At 40.0% G+C, this 21678-nt stretch overlaps 1 protein-coding gene across 3 annotated transcripts in view; it reads right to left on the reverse strand.

Annotated features, from left to right (window-relative positions):
• Positions 1-3539: 3539 nt before the first annotated feature.
• IL6ST (interleukin 6 cytokine family signal transducer) overlaps positions 3540-21678 on the reverse strand; it is a 60706-nt gene continuing 42567 nt past the window's right edge. For 2 of the 3 annotated variants that reach the window (XM_073343962.1, XM_073343964.1), the window contains 7 exons: positions 15497-15673; positions 14392-14493; positions 12541-12687; positions 10754-10894; positions 9862-9958; positions 7819-7900; positions 3540-6943 (listed from right to left, as the gene is read on the reverse strand). In XM_073343962.1, coding sequence (XP_073200063.1) covers positions 6212-6943; positions 7819-7900; positions 9862-9958; positions 10754-10894; positions 12541-12687; positions 14392-14493; positions 15497-15673 — 1478 coding nt within the window. In that variant the 3' untranslated portion in view covers positions 3540-6211. The remainder of the gene's footprint in view (positions 6944-7818; positions 7901-9861; positions 9959-10753; positions 10895-12540; positions 12688-14391; positions 14494-15496; positions 15674-21678) is intronic. The other variant, XM_073343963.1, reaches the window with a different exon arrangement.

The following is a 21678-nucleotide window of genomic DNA, read 5'->3' on the forward strand; positions in this document are numbered from 1 at the left end:
TACTTAGTAACTCATTGCCATATCAATATTTTAGGCTACATTTTTACTGCACTGAGTATAGAGAAGCACAAGTATTGTGCGTGTGCTTTCACACCTAGATTTGAAATGCACTCCCTTCCTATCTACCTGTCAGAGGGCAGACAACATGCTAAAAGGAATAACCTTTAAAAAATCGTTTGATTTGGAACAATGAAGAGCACTAGAGTGGGAAAAAAAATACTTTGCATCCTCAGGTTCACAGTTTCCCCTTTTATTGCATTTTTTCACACATTCAGGAAAATATTTTATAATTAGGAAAATGTGACTGCAAAGTTTTAAGGGGTAGGTGTAGCACCTGTTACTACTTAAAACAAAAAAGAAAACCTCCCCACTAACTTGCACTTTGATAGTGTCCCCTTAAGGAATAAGTTTTGACACGGAAAAGACAAAAAAGAGGTGTGATCTGAAACAAAATAGCAGAGGCTGCTCATTTACTGCTTTAAAAGCCAGCCAGTAAGTTTGTAATTGTCAACAAAGAAATGTAACCATTACAGGTAATGCACTGCCTGGAAGACATCTAAGTCCATAAAACAAGATGGAAGTCAAACTGTTCTACTCATTATCGTTATCACAGCTCTAGTGTTATCTACTTATATTAAATCCATTGCAGAAGAAATGTGTTTCTAAAGTATTGACGCTTTTATTGCATTCCTTACTTGCAAAGATCTCTTTAAAGCAAATGTGAAATTGCTAAGGGCTCCATGCTGAGGAGCTCTCTGCTGTGCTGGCAACTGCGGACGCTAAAGTCAACAGGAGATGAGGCTCAGCACCCATTCGGATTGGGCCCTCACAAAGTATCAGCTTCTCAAGAACAGACATGTTGAAATTACTTTTAGATTAGATTCAATACAATGAAAATGGAGACTCCTTGCTTTCCCTTAAAGAATGGTTTAGTGTGCAAAATCAATGATAAATGAGGAAGCAAATATTGAGAATAGGCTGGTAGAACAATAGCTTCACCTTTTCCCTTACTTTATTTTTTTGAGTCCATAACCAAGATTTATGAATCAAGAGTCTCATGAGTCCCTGGCTTCAAAAACTCTTCTCACCCCTCCCCCACACTCCACAAAGTGCAGTTTTCTGTTTCATGAACCAAGTTTATGAGAAAATGTTAAGTTTCTGCTTGGCCCTTAATTGAAATGGGATGATGCCTAAAATAGAGACTTCAGCAATGCATTTTGTTATATTTAAAATGAATTGCAAGCCTATTATAGCCCAGGGATCGGCAACCTTTGGTACGCGGCCCGTCAGGGAAATCTGCTGGCTGGCTGGGACGGTTTGTTTACCTGCAGCGCCCGCAGGTTCGGCTGATCACGGCTCCCACTGGCTGCGGTTCGCCTCTCCAGGCCGATGGGGGCTGCAGGAAGTGGCGTGGGTGCGGGCCAAAGGCTGCCGATCCCTGTGACAGTCACAGAAAACTGAAATAGCAGCATTTTTAGTGTCAAATTTACTTTTGGTGCAGTAGTAAAGTTAGACGTAAATGGTTAAGACAAGGCTGTCAAAATGTTTGCCCGTTAGGAGGGAGCACATTTTAGCAAAGAGATTGGGAGGAATGGGGGTTCACATGACAGACAGTCCCAATGGTAGCAACTGATTATATGGAAAAATAATATCAGGAAATTTACTTTAGCCTTTTTTAATGCAATTAAATAACTAGAAACAAGGAAGAGCATCCCATGTTCAGTCAGGTCTCCATGGACCATAAACAGCTTGGGAAACTATTTTCGGTTGAGTCAACAGGGTTCAAGCACTGCAATGATGTGAATGATATAAGAACACAGACAATGATTAGGGCTCTGTACCCCCAAAGAGCTGCATGACAGCTACTACTGAAGTCAACAAGAGGGCTTGCAGCAGCAGGCACATGATATTCACACACTAAAAGGCTGATTTAGGTTTCAATCCTCAGCTGTGCTGCTGGTGCAGAAGGATTCTAAACCCAGCCATAGGAGACTCACTTCCACGCAAGCTGCAGTGGGGTCCCCTGGTGCTGAATAACTCATATAATCACCCCGTGCCAACCCTCTCCCAAATGCCAAAATAAGGAATCCCCAGACACACACTCCAATGTCCCAGCCACCCCTGACAATCAACCTTAGTGTGATCCTCAGGCTGCTGTAACTTAAGCCAGGCACCTAGCATGGTGCACAGCCAGCCCAATTCTGAGGAACACAAAGGTGGCTTAAAGTCACTTCTGCTCTGCTGCCCCCAGGCTATGCCTTGCAATCCTTGGCCACTGCCAAGGACTGGGGCTTTGTCTGGGCTGACTATTTAGACATAAAGGATCTCCAACAGATCCCAGCTGCAGCCGGACAGAATATTACCAAGCCATGGTTAAGTATGGTATTAAAAAAACATTTATAGTTGTAGGAATAAAGAGACAAGCAACTAGCTAATTTGCATCACGCAGACATTCGAAGTGTGCTGGTGCACAAAAGATGCTTATTCTTAACTCTCCATGTTCCCTGCTGTTGAACAAATAACATACTTTACAAGATTTCTACTTTCCCATCTGAGGCATGCCAGTCTAGGCAATTAATCAAAATGGGCACACAGCAATGTCAGTGTTAAGTGTAGTTTTATTTTAATAATGCCTTTATTTTTTCTTGAAGTGCACCATAATAAAAAAAAAAGTCTGCCTTTGTGGTGTATAGTAATAGTCAGAAGACTAGGTAGACTGTTAATGCACATCCACATTTAAAAAACTGCTTGCAAGATACAGTGTCCAATATAAAATTAAGTGTAAGGGTATTTTCCAGACTTAAAAGTACAAAACTAAAGTTAACTATTTCAGGTCAAAAGCTGAACACTGCACAGTGTATAATTTTGGCACAGACAAAAATGTCATGAACAGGCTGTAACTGCTCATTACTTTTACCTGTTGTGAATTTTATGAGTACATCTACATAGATGTGGATTTACTACCTTTTCCTTTTATTTCTATCTTCTGCATCAGTCTAAATACTGAAATTTATATAGTAATGAGAAACACAGAGCTTTGTTCCTGGAGGCGGGGTGTGTGTGTGCCTTTCACACAATAGCAAGACAACTACTATTAATCTGTAGTAATGCTGAATATAAGATACCACTAGTACTAGTTCAGAACTATCATTGCTGGGTGCTCCTCTTAAAAATGGGATTCTCTTTTCTTCTGAGATTACATTTAATTTTGGCAGGAGGTGATCTGGGATTTAAAACAATGAGTCTGAAATGGCTTCCATTTACATAAATCAGAGCATGATTGCAATGTTAAGAGTAAATAGTCATCCACTCTCATCCTTCAAAAACACTTTATGTGCTATGAAATAAAGAGCCTGTATCACTGGCTTGAGGAAAGAGCTCCTAAAACTGTATCTGAAGACACTCAGGTCTCTAAACGCTAGTAAAAAGAAAAGGAGGACTTGTGGCACCTTAGAGACTAACAAATTTATTTGAGCATAAGCTTAAAGCTTGTTAGTCTCTAAGGTGCCACAAGTCCTCCTTTTCTTTTGCGAACACAGACTAACACGGCTGCTACTCTGAAACCTAAACACTAGTGTTTGTTGAAAGTCAGAAACCAGCAACCTAATTGGTTAAGTCTCAGTATAAGTTAATGGGACAAGAGCACAAAGGATGCTGAGAATGTGGATGCTGAGGCTCTTAACACACATACTTTCAGGGTTCGTCTGATCCATCTTTTTGGCCAACATGTACTTTACCTAGGGAAACCCTCAAAACAGAATATACAACTTCAATTGCAAGCTTCACAGGACCCTTTGAAATGGGCAATTCTTCTACACATACCAGATGAAGAAGAATTTAGTTCCTAAATTCTAATTTATGTGCTACAAAGATGTATTCTAGTAAAGGGGTACAGTTTGGCCTTTGGAGTACTATGATTCATATTGCAGATTTACATCATCTGGGGAGCTCTAAAGGCTTGTTGGATGCTGTTGGGTCCTCGTCCCCAGAAAAAAAATTCAAGATGGGCAGACCACCCAACTGAAATGCTATGGAGGAGTTTCTGAAAAACAAAACCAGAGTGTGCTGCAACACCAATACTGCAACCCTTACATTTCTGGGTACCAAAGATATGATACATTATTACTGAGAGAAACATGTCAGTAGGATAAGGAATTTTGCAGCACTAAATGAATAAAACAAAAGGTTTTCCAGATATCCTAGTACAGATGTTCTTAAAGTTTCCACAGTGTGGAATGCATCTTAAAGAGAGTCTCAGGGACCATGTCAACACTCTCATTAACATTACTGTGTAACTTCTCTGTGGCAATGATAGCAACTACTTACATGGAGAGTTAGGTAAATTTAAACTTGCCCTTCAACGTGAGTTAGCAGATGGAGATGAGCAAAGTTAAAACTATAGCTCTCCACATCCCACCAGCAAGTACTCCGCAGACCAGTGGTATACGGGCCACAGTTGGGAACCACTGCATTTGAGGACCTACAGGAAGATGAATCTTTATGTACAGAGATCTTGTGAAAAAATAATTATTTTGTTAAATATGAAATGAGGTTTTATTTTTCCAAACACAGCCTGTAGTGTTTCTGAATTACCTGAGAATCAAAGATTTAGAGACGAGCATGACTTATTAATACCAGACTGAAAAACTAAATGGACTAGGTTCAGATATAGTTACAAGAAGATAATGTTGTAAAGCTCATCGGATGGCACCTGGGAAAAATTAAAAAAAAATTCTTTATCAGAGTAACAAGATCTATAAGAAAGGATATCAAGGATTGTTGTCTTCAGGAACTGTATCCTCTCTAGGATGAGAGAATTGGAAAGGAGAAGAATAGAAAAGAGGTAGGTGTCAAGAATTGTAGCAGCAGGATCTAGATATTTTGCTTACAGGCTCATAATGAAAAATGGAAGGATGTTTTTACCTGTTAACTTCCAAGTTCACGGTTCTAGATTTTTCTCGAAGTATCAGCCTTACTTGCGACAGCAAGGTATGGTTTTCCTTATGCCACTTTTGGTTTCAGTGAGCTCATTACACTGTAGCAAGGACAGCGTAGAATCCCAGTATTGGCAGCACAGCAAAAAGGAAGTAGTACTTTTTTTCTAAACCATTTGTAAAAGCTAAACCTACACATGCTAATTCATTTTAGAATATTACATTTTATTACTTCTTGCCTTTCCCTGCCCAAACCTTGTATGGTAAATGGGCAAATTCTAAAACAAAGATATATGGTATGGTTAGTCAGTGATTTGAGATAAACAGATATTCATTTTTAAATAAACACTTCAATTCGCCTACAGGGGAGTTTTTCTTACCTACATTTTCCTTCAAAGTTTTTAATGCTAAATATGAAACTTTAATTGCCAGGCATTTGGCTCAGATTACAAGGTCGGTAGTTTTTATGTCTAGTTTCTATATACGGATGAGTGTGTATATATATATATATATATATATATATATATATGGGGGGGGCAGAATACTGATGACTACACTAGCATTCATAGGGAGTTAAACAGTGATAGCATTTTGATTGCAATTTGTGACAAGTACTTCAGTCCTTTGTTTTACAGTTCTTTATATGAGGCCTAAAATACTTTGAGACATTAGTCTGATGCTATTGCATTACAAATATTGGCCAAATTCACCCCTTCTGTATCTCCGCTGAAGTCAACAGAGTTAGTCAGGGATGAAGGTGGGCCGAAATTGTTTGGTCACTGGATAACTTTTTAAAAATATAGAATACTGTACTTTCATTTTTTCCCTTTGGAGGAACAAACTCTGGTCTAAATCAAGCTTATCCAAAGTAGGCATCTTGATATCATGCACAGCCAGAAGGCTCCTCGTATTTTTCTCTTAGATGCCCCTTCGCCTATGCAACAAAATAAAACTTGCTACTTTCAATCCATCGAGTTTAAATGTGACATTACAAAGACAAACAAACTGCAAGGCAGCACAAAGGCCTGTTCAATTATTCAGACAAATAAGAGAATCTATGTAGTGCTTATAGGAGGACCTCCAGTAATTCTGGACTGGAAATATCCCAATGAAATATAGTACTCATGTACCCTCCATCAAATTCTCTTCACTAAATGAATCTGAATATTTTTATCTGAAATCAGATAAAAATACTTAGCTTAACTCATCAGAAACACAGGGGAAAAAGAAATGGATCAGGCACTAGTGAAGGCCTAACAGAGCCAGTCTCTCTCCTTTCACTGGGGCATATAGCCCCCTTGCCTTACAGTTTGTGGCATGTAACTTTTTGGTACCTCATCAACTGTTGCTGTGTTTATCCCCATCGTTTCCAGTCTCAGAATCTGTCCCTCAGTACTTGGGCTTAATACATCTGCCAAAGCAGATTCAGGTTTATTTTTCTCTTGCCCAGAGCCACACGGCTGTGAACTGTGATCTGATATCTGTAGTTGTGTAAGTCCAACAAGATCCTCCTCGTTTATTGGAGGAGTAACTTGCTTTGCTCTTTCAAAATGTGACCCATCTGTACTGGTTTCATCCTGACTACTATTTTGTTTGAAATACTGCTGCCTTGGAGTTGCACTTTCACCTCCTCCTGGGTTATCTTCTGGCTTCTCTTCTGAATCTAGCAGCGGCTGGGTGGATTCCGACCTTGAAAAGACTTGAACAGAAGGAATTTGGTCTCTGTAGCCATTGAGTACTACAGTTGAATACTGTACAGTGCTTGAAGTGTTTTGAGCAGATTCACTCTCATCACTGTCAGAAACACTTTGCCTAGGAGAAGACATGCATGAGGATCCTCCAATACCACTGCTATGCCCCTCTGAAGTATTTTTTTCCTTTTTAAGCAAGTTGAAGGGTTTTAGATCTTGCTCTGAAAATGACTTCTTGTCATCTGCTTCTATTTCAACCACGCTTACATCAGTAAAGCTGCCTTCTGGATACATCTGATCTTTGGAACTAAAATTATGCTGAAAGAAAAGAAAAAAAAGAAGTTAGGTGTTGCCTATGAGGGAAAAAGAGTCACGGTGTCTCACTTTCTATTCTTTATGCACTTTGAGACTACCACAGGCTCTGCTCACTGCAGAATTTGGCAGTTCCTCTTGAGTATTTGCCATAAGATGGAAAATGTGGTTTACGTTTCCAAGTATCAAAGTCTTAAGTACACAGACTCCCTGGAGCCAGAGTTTCATGAAGGGTCTACCCAAACCCTTAATTTTCTGTGATACTGAGAATAAACTGAGCACCATGCATTACATCCTGCAGAATTATTTCAGATTAACGCCTTACAACAGAAATGCTATCTCCTCTACCTGCATATTAAATATCTCATAGGAATTTTCATTAGAGTTTGTCCTGGTTTCTTGATCAGAATTCCCCCTCCTTCCCCTCCTCCACTACACACTAAAATACTGTGTAGCATGCCAGCTTGTTGCCAACTCCACATACAGATGGGAATATCTGCTGTACCCCTCTCTTTGTATTTATATTTCATTATATTTCCAATTCTCAACTCTCTAACAATTCTATTGATTTCCACATAGTTGCTCATGATTTACACATTTGGGGAAGTGAGAGAAGAATCAAGCCCTGAACCTTAAACCTACGAAACTTAAAATTAGCCCCATATTAACAGAAACCAATTTAGGTTGTGAGCTGCTTGTGACAGGGACCGTATCTGCCTAATGCCGAACACATTGATGGTACTCAAATAAAATTTTCCTCCTATATCTCAGGATTAACAGGTTGAAAATCCAAGTTCTCTTTGAATATCCATTTAGAGGGCTCCTACTGGTCAGTTTATTCTTAAGGTCTTTTATGTACTATCATAAAGATTCACTCTTACCTTAGTTGGAGTTTGAGGGGACCACTGAGCAATGTTACTTTTGGAAGGATCAGGAACATTAGGCCAGATATGCTTTTTAATTCTACAAGAGGATGAAAAAAAAAAAAGAACGGAAAATACATTTCTTGAACCCTCAAAACTTGCAAACATGGTTACAGTTGTGCTTTATATTCTTAATGTACAATTACTGGTCTTTTAAAATATTTGACAGAAGTGTTACAGATGCCGATTTTGTCCTGTCACATTTGACGTCTGATGTGCTCATTTGCAAAGTCATACCTAGAATGCTTCATGCTCACTGCCACTTCATTTCACGGCAAGTTGAGAAGATTGGCTTTATAGCCTAGTTTTGTGACATTTCTATTCGGGGCTCCCCAACCCACATAAAATAAGATGAAATAAAAGCAAAACAGAATAGTAGGGGGTTTGGGAGAGGTCATAAAATAAATCTATAGCACTTTTGAAGGCACAAAGTGACAGTTAAAACTCACTGGATGAGCATTACTCAATATACTGGAAAAAGTAAATATCTTTGGCTCTGTTTTTTTCTCTTTTCTTTTTTTTAGAACACATATATGGACCATGCGGACAGAGATGCTCTGATGCCATGGTGAGGAGCGTCACAAATGTCTAGACAGACTTTGCAATTAAAAATATAAATAAATAGAAAAAAATATAGAAAAAATGCACACACATTTAAAGACAATCCAACTGAAACTGGTTCATGACATTTTTCCTGATGAAATAGCGACAAGCTCCTTAAACATAACCAGCTATCAAAACCCAGTAATTTGTAAAGACCATCAAATATTAAAACAGTTATAGAATACAATGTGATGGCTGCTCCTAGCTGTTTAAACCTCTTTGCTAAAGAAAGGGAAGAGAATATGCCCTGACAAGTAAATAGTTTTAGTTAACAGGCATTGCCAGATAGTCTTTCAGCTAAGGCCCATTGAGAGGCAGCTCTAGGAGGGACAAGTAAAGGTAGATTGGTAGATCCCCATTATGAACATTTAATTTTGTTGGGGATATCTGCAGGGTACTCTTTAGCCAAGTGACCAGGCATAGAGACAGTTTATATATTTCCCCAGCCAAAGGCAACGTGCCAGCAGCCATAGGCGCTGACTCTGCGGGTGCTCTGGGGCTGGAGCACCCACAGGAAAAAAAAAAAAGTGGGTGCTCAGCACCCACTGGCAGGCTCCACTGATCAGCTCCTCTCCCTTACCCGCAGCGCCTCCCGCCCACCAAGGATCAGCTGTTCAGCAGCAGGCAGGAGGCGCTGGGGGGGGGAGAGGGAGGAATGGGGGCAGAAAGAGGCGAAATGAGGGCGGGGTGTGCTTGAGAGAGGGGGCAGAACAGGGCATGAAGAGGTGGGGTGGGAGCGGGGTGGGGCCTGGAATTGGATGGGGAGTCAAGCACCCCCAGGGAACTCAGAAAATCAGTGTCTATCCCAGCAGCTACTACTTGGAGCAGAGTTTTTGAAAGAGATAAAAGACAGGACAGAAAAAGCTACAACGAAGAGAGAGGGAGACATCTTCTAGTGGTGTGGTGCCTTTGCCTCCCCATTCAAAAAAAGCTGGCTTACGTTATTTAACTCATTTTATTACACAGACTGTGAAAAATAGGTTTTTTTGGTGGGATGTAAAGAATTCCTTAATGGTGTATTAACTATATGAAACTCAGGCAATCAAAAATTTCAGTTTATACTGAAAATCAAGAACTAGCAAGGAAAAGCAAGAATTTCCTATCACATTCAGTTAATAGGCTTGAACAATCGTTTTAAAAAGAGCTCTTTGAAGTATTGTTACAGCGTTGTTATAGCAAAAGTCTCCATATCTCGAAGAGGAACACGGAACCAATTCCTGCCCTCCTCCCAAACCTGTTTTAATATGGTGCAGCTTTACTTACTTCAAAGGAGTTTCTCACAGATATAAATCAGTGAGAGATGAGACTCAGGCCCATGATACGTAAATTACAGTGAAATATTACTGTCATGCTCACATATAGTAAAATGTGATAGAAATACATGCTATATGTACTTACAAGTCCCGTTTGTTAAAGCAGAACAATACTCCCAGAAGGATGGACAACAGGAATGCCAGACACACAGGTACAACTATGGCTTCTATTTCTCCTTTTCCTAAAAAAGGGAAAAAAAGCAACTTTAGTTTTTGGAAAAGGTGCTCAGCAGAACTTTCTCTGACAATCATTCCAAAAGGAAAAAACAGACTAGTACATACAGTGTTGTCTTGTCATGAGCCATAAAGCTTACAAGATTATACCCTAGTAGAATTGAACTGAAATATGATCTGTTTTGTTATCTTTAAAGTCTCAGTGAGTCTTTTTATAGCCAACATTCTTAGCTAATTTTGCTTATTGTATCATCCCTGCATACTTTACAAGAACTATGAACTTACATGAGTAGGGGTAACAAAGAAATCCCACTTTTAGCACCTTCTCATTATAGGAACATAGAGCAATATAGCAGTGAAGTGAGTCTGTGATATTTGGGGAGAATCTTCAATTGCAGTTTAGAAGAGTTCATAACATATTTAAAGCACCTAAGAAAGCAGTACTTGACATTTAAGTCACAGATCCAACCATCTGCCTGCAATAGAAAACGACACTATACCTACAAAACTGTGCACACAGCTAGTCTATGAAAAAAAATACCTGCATTACTCTTATGTGATCCTCTCCCCTTCTCAGCACCCCATTTGTTACATATTATTTTAAATTACGAACACAGAACATTTAGGGAAGAATGCCCTTTACTATATTTCTGTAGAACTCATTGTACAAAGAAGCTGTATAGGTTTGGGGCCTTAGGCATTACTAGAAGAAACAAAAATTGTTTGCATAAAATAAGAGAGCAACTGCATGACTAATCCGTTTTAAAATGAGTCCCTATACATTTTATCTGATCACTTCTTACCAAACTTTTGTGTAGTAAATGTAAATACAGGACCACTTGTGCCTCCTTCGTCTGTATGTGCCTCCATCTTCACCATGTATAAAGTGTCACTGGATAAGGAGGAGAGGGTATATTCTGTTTTGGAAGGGTCCACATTCACAGCTAGAAGAGAAAGGTTTATACAGTTATCTGGTACAACCTGTTTAATATCCACAAACATGTTAGACTAAAACACTACTATATATATATGTACGGGAACAAAGTACTCAAGACATAATTTAATGGGAAGTTACACTCTTCCATAGTATTGAAAATGGACTCAAAGACAAAAATTACTGAAATTATTTTCTATATTCCACATGCAAAAGTGTGTATGCCTAAATGCCTAACTCCCATCATTAAATCTTATCTTCCGTAAAGGCACTGAAAAGAAATTAAAATATGTAATAAGTAAGGCTAAGATTTTGTCACAGTTATTTTTAGTAGAAGTTACGGACAAGTCACGGGCAATAAACAAAAATTCACGGAGCCCGTGACCTGTCCGTGACTTTACTAAAAATAACCGGCGCAGGACTAAGTAGGGGGGAGGAATGGGGTTTCATGTGGGGGAGGGGGAACTGACAGTCCCAGATACAGCAGTCGCAGCAGGGAGCACAGCCCCTGCTCCAGAGCTGGCCGCAGCTGCAGGACAGGGGTGGGAGGAGCGCATGGCCCTTGGAAGCTGCGAGGGGGATACACGGCCCCTGTTGCAGCTGCAGGACAGGGGCACACTGTCCCAGCAGCAGCTCCTTGTAGAAGCTGCGGGCGCAGCCACAGGGAGTGCACAGCTCCCTCTCCGCAGCTGACTGCAGCTGCTGGACAGGGGCACACAACCCTGCAGGGTCTTGGTTCCAGCCATCCAGCCCCAGTTGCAGGACAGGGGTGCACAGTCCCGCCACTAGCCCTGACTTCAGCTGCTGACAGCTGAAGCGGAAGAAGTCACGGAATCCGTGACTGCTGTGACTAAATCACAGCCTTAATAATAAGTAGCTATAAAAGAGATCATGAGACAGAATTGGAGAGGTTAGTAGTGATGTTGTGGATAACAAGTCTTCTAATTACCTATATGTCATAAGGTTCAATAGACATTTAAACAAGTGTAGGTCTATAGTGACTGACCCCTCTCCATTTAATAGATTTTAAGGCTATCTGATCATTTAGTGGGACCTCCTGCTTAATACATGCCACCGAATCTTACCTAGAAATTCCTGTATAAAGCCCAATAATCTGTGATTGAACAAGAGCATTTCTTTTAGAAATACATACAGTTATGATTTAAAGACTTCAAGGCAACGGAGAAACCACTTTTGTTCCAAGGGTTAATTATCCTTACTGTTAAGTGTGCACTTATTTTCACGTTGAATGTGTTTAGTTTTGTTGTACCTTTGTCTGCTGGATAAAATAGCTCTCTAGTACCAAAGGTCTTTTCCACATGTAGACAATAAAGACTAGGATCAAGTCACCACTCAATCTTCTTTGATAAACTAAATAAATTGAGCTCCTTAAATCTCATTGTATGACATGTTCTGAACCAGACACTTGGTACTCTTATCAGGGACACTTCTGCTCTCAAATGTAACTAAGCTACAGGGGATCCAATGCAGAATCAAGTATACTTTCTCTCTGTAAAAGGTTTCTCGCTTTAAAAAAAAAAAAAAAAATTCTCTATCTTGCTTTGTGCAGTAGTCAGTAACTCAATATTTCAGAAAGTTAATATTCAAAGAAATACATTTTAATACTAAAAACTGGTATTATCTGGCCTTTGTTACCTGTTTCATTGCCACTGATAGTTCTGTATAATATAGTGTAATATCTGATAAACCCATTTTGCTCATCCACTGCAAGAGGTTTCCATACTAAAACGGCTTCAGCTTTTCCTACTTTTTTTGTCTGAACAGTGGGTCCTTTTTCAGGCACTATAAAAGGAGACCACAATTAAGAGTACATTATAGTCCTGTTAGGAAAAGCAGCATGTTAATACACAACACATTTTAACTCTACATAAAACCATGCTCAAACATTTTAGTGGAATAATATCTTGAAGATGTTATCTGCAAAGTCAGTTATTTCACTTCCAGAAAATACAAAAATATTTGTACAGCAAATTCCTCTAAAAATCTGACTTCTACATGAAAAATAAAGCAACACATTTTGAACAATTAGGACATGAGTAATACCTTAACATAATTCTTATAAAAAGCAAGTAAGGGATTACTTGGAAAATGTAAAACACAAACAAATCAGTGGATCCAGACAAAGTGGATTGGTATAGAAACTTTGTTCAACTGATGAACTTTAGAAGATCGGGGAAGTACCAGATGTTTGATAGATGCAAGGATAATACTAATCTTAAAACAAAATTAAAGAGGAAAGATCTTGGCAATAGCAGCATAATAATTTTAACTTCTATCCTTTGCAAAAAACAACACACTAAAAATATGGGGTGGAAGAGGGGAGAATGGGAATTGTCTCACTTAACTTCTGAGACAATTTAAACACAAGTAGATCTTGCCAAAGAAACTTAGTACCTTTTTTGTTATGGAATGGGTACAAGGAAAATGGCTGATATTTGTACTTCAGTAATAAAACATTTGTTGATAATGTCTCATGAAGTTTTACACTCAATTCAAATAAGCATGGAAAAAGTATAATGTCTTCTGTTTAACCACACTTCACACAAATCTGAGTTCATCTGATGCACGAATGTGTGAAGTATCAAAAGGATCTGCTAGGAGAGATTTTATTTATCATCTTTAAAGTTCTAGGAGGTGGTAAATGCTTTAATGAAATTTGAAGACTATTGCTATTAGTTGCAAGTAAAGAGAAATGGTGAAAGAAACCACAAGGATCTAGAGATAAGAACAGAAACGTGGGTAGAAAGCATTCACTGTGGACAAGTGCAAACTAATATCTGTGAAAGAGTGATCCAAAAATCCATACAGGGATTAACGGGGGAGAGAAAAATATGGGAAGCTGATAGGTTTAGGACCAATAATAGACAAGTTTGGACATGAATTTACCACTGGTGTGCCAAGGAAGAAGATCAATGCAATTGATAGTTGTATATGCAAAGGTATGTCACGCAGCAAGCACGTGAAAGCCCCCCTCTATACAGCTCTAGTGGGAATACTGCTTTTCGTTCTGGACACCTTATTACTAGAAAGATATCGATAAATTGAAGGGAGCTCAGATTCAGATCACCAAAATTATTAGGAAACTGGAGAGAATGATGTATAATGAATGAGACAATGTAACTTGCCTAAGGAATAATGGGAGTACAACATGAAGAGTGGAAATGCTGAGGAAAACCTTTTAGGGCAATGTGTGGGTATTACAAGAAACACTGGAATGAAGTTAAGAAAGGGAAAGTTTAAGCTGAATATCAGGAAATACCTCCTGATATTAAAGACAGGGGAACTGTTTCCCCAAGGAAGGCAGCAAAGTCATTTGAAAATTACAGACGGGATAAAGCCATTAATATAAGAAGTGTACAATAGGGGAAACTGCTGCATGTGCATGGAGATGGGCGACATGACCTAGTCGGTCTCTCTCCCACTTCTATGACTATATTATGTTAGCAAGAAAGGTCAATTGAAATAAGATGTGTATTTTGTACTTACTGCTTTGCTGAAGATATGCCTTTGTAGATTGTCCATTTCCTTGACCATTAGTATACAATGGATAAACAGTTATCAAATAACACTTGAATGGCTTTATATCTCCTAATTCAAAAATTATAAGAAAAAACATTGTTTTAGTAAAGATTTCAGTTAAAATGAAATATTTAGTTCTTTTACTTCAGTTTTGCTAAACAGTTTATCAATGTACCTTACACCTGGAAACACAGTTGAATTTCTTTTTCTGAAGTATTGCCCATCAATCATTCAAAAAGAGACTAGTTAGAGGATCAATTAGATAGTTCAGGTCCAAAATTTTAAAGTTAATGAAACAAAATGTATTTCAATGAATTTATAAAAAGAAGCACAAGCTATTTCCCTGCAATTGTTGTGTACAGGATTGTGCTGCTGTACAAGGATTGTGCTATCACTGAGAACCTGGAGGTGATACCAAGTCTGGATACCAAGTCTAGTTTCACTGTCCAAGCGAACTGAATTGCCAGAGTAAAACAACGAGAACAGACAGTGGACAAATTAGATTTTAAAGTTCTTTCGTTATTTAATAATACCAGATAATATAACATTGTTTTTTTGTCAAGTCTTAATCTGATGGTGTGCCTTTCAAAGCTACAGTTCCCTTCTTGAATTGTTTCAAACCCAAGGATTTATACGCAGTTTTATTCTGAGTTGCCAGTACACAAGATTATACCAACATTCATATTATCATGTGGTAATTTTTAACTTGTTTTAAAAAAAAAATTGAGGTTTTTCAGCAGTTTAAATGCCTGCAAAAGATCCACCTGGCACTTATGTCCTGTAGCAGATACCCACTGAGCATTAGCCACCAGCGGCAGCATGCTGTTTACAATTCAGCACATTTTCTATTTCTTACTGGTTAGCTCTCTGTTTTATAAGAGTATGCATTTCTTCCAGATCCTTTTTATTCACAAAGTGAGTCTGTTGCAAAAGAGCCACTGAAAACTTCCAAAATGTATGAAGGATGATAGGTTTTGACTATTCTAGAAACCTTATTGGGTTTGAAAGGTCTTGAAAGGTCTATAATAATAGGTACAATATTTTTAAATATGATATTGTTTGCTAAATATACCTTTTAAAAATGTGCCTTGAGAAGTACCAAGTTCCTGCTGCCATTCTGTGGTGCAGTCCGAGCTGTCAGACACCATGCACCATTCAATCACATATTTAACAACACTATTGTCAGGAGCCGTCCACTCTACCCAAAGCTTGCCATCTTTGGGATATGCTTTAATATCTTTCACAGAAGCTAGAATGAGAAAAAAGGAATGAGATTCCATTAATACAGAACATCTTCATTAGATAGCTCTCTCCTAGCACAAACGCACCTGAACTTGCTATTCTGTGGAATCATAGTTACTCTTGCTCTAAAGTAAATTAAACCATCAAAATTTCAACATGAGAAAGGTTTAGTGGGTATAGAAAGCCATTTTGATGCAATTCTGTAACATATGAACAGGGAGCAGCAAACAGGGGAGAGGGAGAAAAGGAAATCCCCTCCTGAAGAAGGAGGGGCATAGCGAGCAGATCGAGGGACGTGATCGTTCCCCTCTATTCGACATTGGTGAGGCCTCATCTGGAGTACTGTGTCCAGTTTTGGGCCCCACACTTCAAGAAGGATGTGGATAAATTGGAGAGAGTCCAGCGAAGGGCAACAAAAATGATTAGGGGACTGGAACACATGAGTTATGAGGAGAGGCTGAGGGAGCTGGGATTGTTTAGTCTGCAGAAGAGAAGAATGAGGGGGGATTTGATAGCTGCTTTCAACTACCTGAAAGGGGGTTCCAAAGAGGATGGCTCTAGACTGTTCTCAATGGTAGCAGATGACAGAACGAGGAGTAATGGTCTCAAGTTGCAGTGGGGGAGGTTTAGATTGGATATTAGGAAAAACTTTTTCACTAAGAGGGTGGTGAAACACTGGAATGCGTTACCTAGGGAGGTGGTAGAATCTCCTTCCTTAGAGGTTTTTAAGGTCAGGCTTGACAAAGCCCTGGCTGGGATGATTTAACTGGGAATTGGTCCTGCTTTGAGCAGGGGGTTGGACTAGATGACCTTCTGGGGTCCCTTCCAACCCTGATATTCTATGATTCTATGATTCTAAGGAGCAAGCACTAACTCTTGGGGGTGAGTGAGCTTGTTTGTCTGTTTGGTTTTTCTTTTGGCTTGCTTAAAGCTTACAGTGTAGTCTGTTGGTGATTTTGTATTTGGGAAGACTATGTGGGAGTAGGAGCGAGAGGCCTACTAAGCTGCTAGCTGACTGTTCACTATTAAGGCTCTAGCCTCCTGTCCTTTGATCCTTGTGTGTTACCCTGATCACCCTTCTCTTGTGTGTTAATGAGAGGGGTCGGTTGACCTAGGAGAGATGGGCTTAAAAGCCAGATGCTAAGCGACCAATGGGAGCTAGTGAACAGGGGGGTGCAGACAGGGGAGTTTGAGAGGAAGAAAAAATAAAATCACCATGGTTTGAAAAGGCACACATTGCTAATACCAACACTGCTCCTGACTCCTCCACCTGCACCTCTGTCCAGACAAAGAATCCAACAATGGATTCCTCTACCCAGGTCCTGGTATGGATTTGCAGAGACTGTGGCTTGCATTTCCTGGTCTCCTCACAGGCTGAGGAGACCATCTAGTGAGAGACGTGCCTACTGGTAGACTCTCTTAGGAGGCAGATAGGAGAGCTACAGGAAATGGTGGCTAGGCTGAGGAGCATCTGTGCACATGAGGAATTCATTGAAAATATGCATATGGAGACCTCCATGGTTGAGAAAGCAATCCAGCTGGAGAGGACTGCAGTATCACCACCAAGGGAGGAGGAAACAGCTCCTTCACAGGGAGGAACCTGGCTATTGGCTACTTCTAACAGCAGGCAGCGCTCCACTTCTGCTCCCAGCCCACCATCCATAGAGTGAAAAATTGGTATGGTGCCCTGGCAACAAAGTCTCCCCCAAAAGGTGAAGGAGGAGAAGCTATGTATGAACCAGGCTGGAAGGATCGTGGCCATCACTCCCCAGAGGAAATGAAGGGTGGTGGGTCTGTGATTCCCTTTCAAAGGGAGATGGAGGCATTCATCAGCCATCTGACCTGGCATCCCAGGAGATGTTCTGTCAGGGGCCCATATCTGAAACATTACAGAAGGATTGCAGAGGATCATGTGGCCCTACATTACCCTGTCCAGCTCATTCAAGTGGGCACTAATGATACTGCAAGGTATGATCCTGAGAAGATCAGAAACGACTACAGGGTTCTGGGAATGAGGGTGAGGGAGCTGGGGGGTGCAGGTGGTGTTCTCATTGATCCTTCCAGCCAAAGGTAGGGACCCAGGCAAAGACATCCTGGAGTTGAATGCATGGCTGTGTGGATGGTGTTGCCAGGAGGGCTTCAGCTTCGTTGGTCGTGGGATGCTGTTCTAAGGAGGACTGCTGAGCAGAGATGGGGTTCTACGTGCTAAGGAAAGGGAAGAGTATCTTCGGATACAGACTGGCTAACCTAATAAGGTGGGCTTTAAACTAGGTTTGACAGGGGCAGGAGACAAAAGCCAACAGGTAAGTCCAGAACATGGACACTTGGGGGTAGGGTCGGAATCTGGCAGGAACATGGGCAATCACAGCAGGGACAAGGGAGAGAGAAGAGGGAATAGAGAGAGGAAATCTAATTAACATCTTAGACGTCTGTATACTAATGCAAGTAGTATGGAGAATCAGCAGGAAGAACTAGAAATACTAGTGAATAATCACAATTATGACATAAGTGGCATCACAGAGACTTGGTGGGTCAATTTACATGACTGGAATATTGGTATAAAAAGGTATAGCTTGTTCAGAAAGGACAGGCAGGGAATGAAGGGAGGAGGTGTTGCCTTGTATATCAAAGATGTATACACTTGCACTAAGATTGAGATAGAAGTGGGAGTCAGACCTGTTGAAAGTCTCCACCTAAGGATAAAAGGGGTAAAAAACAAGGCTGATGTCATAGTAGAGGTCTACTATAGACCACTTAACCAGAAAGAAGAGGTGGTTTTTAAACTAACAAAACCATTCAAAGCACAGGACTTGGTGGTGATGGGGGACTTCAACTACCCAGACATCTGTAGGGAAAATAATACAGTAGGGCACAGATTATCAAGTTCTTGGAATACACTTTTTGGAGACAACTTTTTATTACAGAAGATGGAGAAAGCAACCAGAGGAGAGACTGTTCTAGATTTGATTCTGATAAATAGGGAGGAACTGGTTGAGAATTTGAAGGCAGAAGGCAGCTTGAGTGAAAATGATCATGAAATGAAAGAATCTGTTATTCTAAGGAATGATAGGAGGGAAAACAGCAGAAATAAAGATAATGGTATTTCAAGAAGGCAAACTTTAGCAGAACTCAGAACTGAGAGATAAGATCCCGTGGGAAGCAAGTCTAAAATGGGGGAAAAAAAGGCTCAGGAGAGTGGGCAGAGAGACTTTATTAAGGGCACAAGAGCAAGCTATCCTGATGCTTAGGAAGTATGGCAAGAGACCACCCTGGTTTAACCAGGATATCTTCAATGACCTGAAACTCAAAGAAGTTGTACAAAAAGTGGAAACTAGATCAAATCACAAAGGATGAATATAATAAAAAACAAGCATATACGAACAAAATTAGAAAGGCCAAAGCAAAAAAAAAAGAGATTAAACTAGCTAGGGACAAAAATGGTAAGAAGAAAACATTTTACAAATACACTAGAAGCAGGAGGAAGATGCAGGACTCCAGGTAAATTACTCAATGAGGAGGAGAAAATAACAGAAAACGCAGCAATGGTCAAAGTGTTACATGCCTTTTTTGCTTCAGTTTTCACCAAATTGATCAGATGACTAACACAGTGAACATCAGGGTAAATAGGGTAGAAACGGAGGCTTAAAAAACAGGGAAAGAACAAGTTAAGAATTACTTAGACAAGTTACATGTCCAAGTTAGCAGGTCTGGACTAAATACATCTTAGAGGAATACTAAATACATCTTAAGGAACTGGCTGAAGAGATGTTTGAGCCACTAGTAATTATCTTTGACAACTCATGGAGTGGAGAGATCCTAAAGGACTGGAAAAGGACAAATACAGTACCTATCTATAAAAAGGGGAATAAGGACAACCCAGGAAATTATGGACCTATCTGCTTAACTTTAGTACTCAGAAAGATAATGGAGCAAATAATCAAACAATTTGTAAGTACCTAGAAGATAATAACGTGATTAAGTATCAGTCGACATGGATTGGTCAAGAACAAATTGTGTCAAATCAAGCAAATAGCTTTCTTTGACAGGGTAACAAGCCTTGTGGATATGGGGAAGCAATAGGTGTGATGTATCTTGACTTTGGATAAGGCTTTTGATACCGCCTCACAAGACCTTCTCATGAGCAAACTAGGGAAATATAGCCTAGATGAACCTTCTATAGGGTGAATGCAAAACTGGTTAGAAAAGCATACACAGAATAGTATCAATGGTTCACAGTCAAGCTCGAAGGGCATATCAAATGGGGCCCCACAGGGATCTTCCTAGGTCTAGTTCTGTTCAATATCTTCATAAATGATTTGGATAATGGCACAGAGAGTACAGTTATAAAGTTTGCAGATGATACCAAGATAGGGGTAGCAAGAGCTCTGGAGGAGAAGATTAGAATTTAAAATGATCTTGACAAACTGGAGAAATGGTCTAAATAAATAAGATGAAATTCAATAAGGACAAAGGCAAAGTACTACATTTAGGAAGGCATAATTGTTAGGATATAGATATTCAGGCCTGTCTGTAAAGGCCTATACTCTAAGAATTTAGGTGTATTCTTATCACTTGGCTAGTGATAGAGGTATAAAAGAAAGAATCAAAATCACTGTCTGCTGGTGTAAGGGCCTTCTCTTACTGTGACAGTCTGAGGCCCTGTTCTTAGGCTAAGGCCTTTGGCTAAGCAGCAGAGGCAGCCATAAGCTGGGAAGCGAACGGTCACATCCTCACATTCCAAACTAGTCACATTGAAATAAGGTGCTATTGGGCTGTTAGGCACTATCAGGACAGGATTGTATTCCTATCACCTCCAGAGAAAGGGAAGTGCCTAGAAAATGTAAAAGGAAACTTAGTTTGATAGCATCCTGTCTGGCAAGAACTCACTTATCAATAGCTGGGATGTGAAATCCTCACTTCTGTATTGTTTTGTCATTATAGTTCCCACTTTGCTGTTGTTTGTCTGTATAATCTCTGTCTGGTTCTGTGATTGTTCCTGTCTGCTGTATAATTAATTTTGCTGGGTGTAAACTAATTGAGGTGGTGGGATATAATTGGTTACATAATCATGTTACAATATGTTAGGATTGGTTAGTTAAATTTCAGGAAAATGATTGGTTAAGGTATAGCTAAGCAGAACTCAAGTTTTACTATATAATCTGTAGTCAATGAGGAAGTGACGGGGTGTGGGTGGGGGTGGGCATGTGGGTGTGTGAGATGGGAACAGGGAATGGGGGTAAGAAAATTGGAATCATGTTTTGCTAAAGGGGGAGATGGGAACAGGGAACGGGGGTAAGAAAATTGGAATCATGTTTTGCTAAAGGGGGAAATGGGAACAGGGAATGGGAGTAAGGAAGTTGGAATCATGCTTGGCTAAGGGCAGGAATCGGAACAGGGACACAGGTGTAAGGCTCTGTGGTGTCAGAGCTGGGAAGGAGGATACTAAGGAAGGAAACTGGAATCATGCTTGCTGGAAGTTCACCCCAATAAACATCGAATTGTTTGCACCTTTGGACTTCGGGTATTGTTGCTCTCTGTTCATGTGAGAAGGACCAGGGAAGTAAGTGGGTGAAGGAATAAGCCCCCTAACAATAATCAACTGTACAGACAGAAAATGGGAAATGACTGCATATGGAATCAGTACTGCGGAAAAGGATCTGAGGGTTATAGTGGATCACAAACTAAATATGAGTCAACAATGTAATACTGTTGCAATAAAAGCAAACATCATTCTGGGATGCATTAGCTGGGGTGTTGTAAGCAAGATTTGAGAAGTAGTTCTTCCACTCAGCTCAGCACAGATACACCCTCAACTGGGGTACTGTGTCCAATTCTGGACACCACACTTTGGGAAAAATGTAGACTAATTGGAGAAAGTCCACAGGAGAGTGATTAAAGTGATTAAAAGTCTAGAAAACATGAGCTTTGAGGAAAGATTGAAAAAACTGTGTTTCTTTAGTCAGAAAGGGAAGTGTGAGGGGGACACGATAACAGTCTATAATGACCTTTTAC

The sequence above is a fragment of the Lepidochelys kempii genome, chromosome 5 (genome assembly GCF_965140265.1).
Source record: "Lepidochelys kempii isolate rLepKem1 chromosome 5, rLepKem1.hap2, whole genome shotgun sequence".
NCBI lineage: Eukaryota > Metazoa > Chordata > Testudines > Cheloniidae > Lepidochelys > Lepidochelys kempii.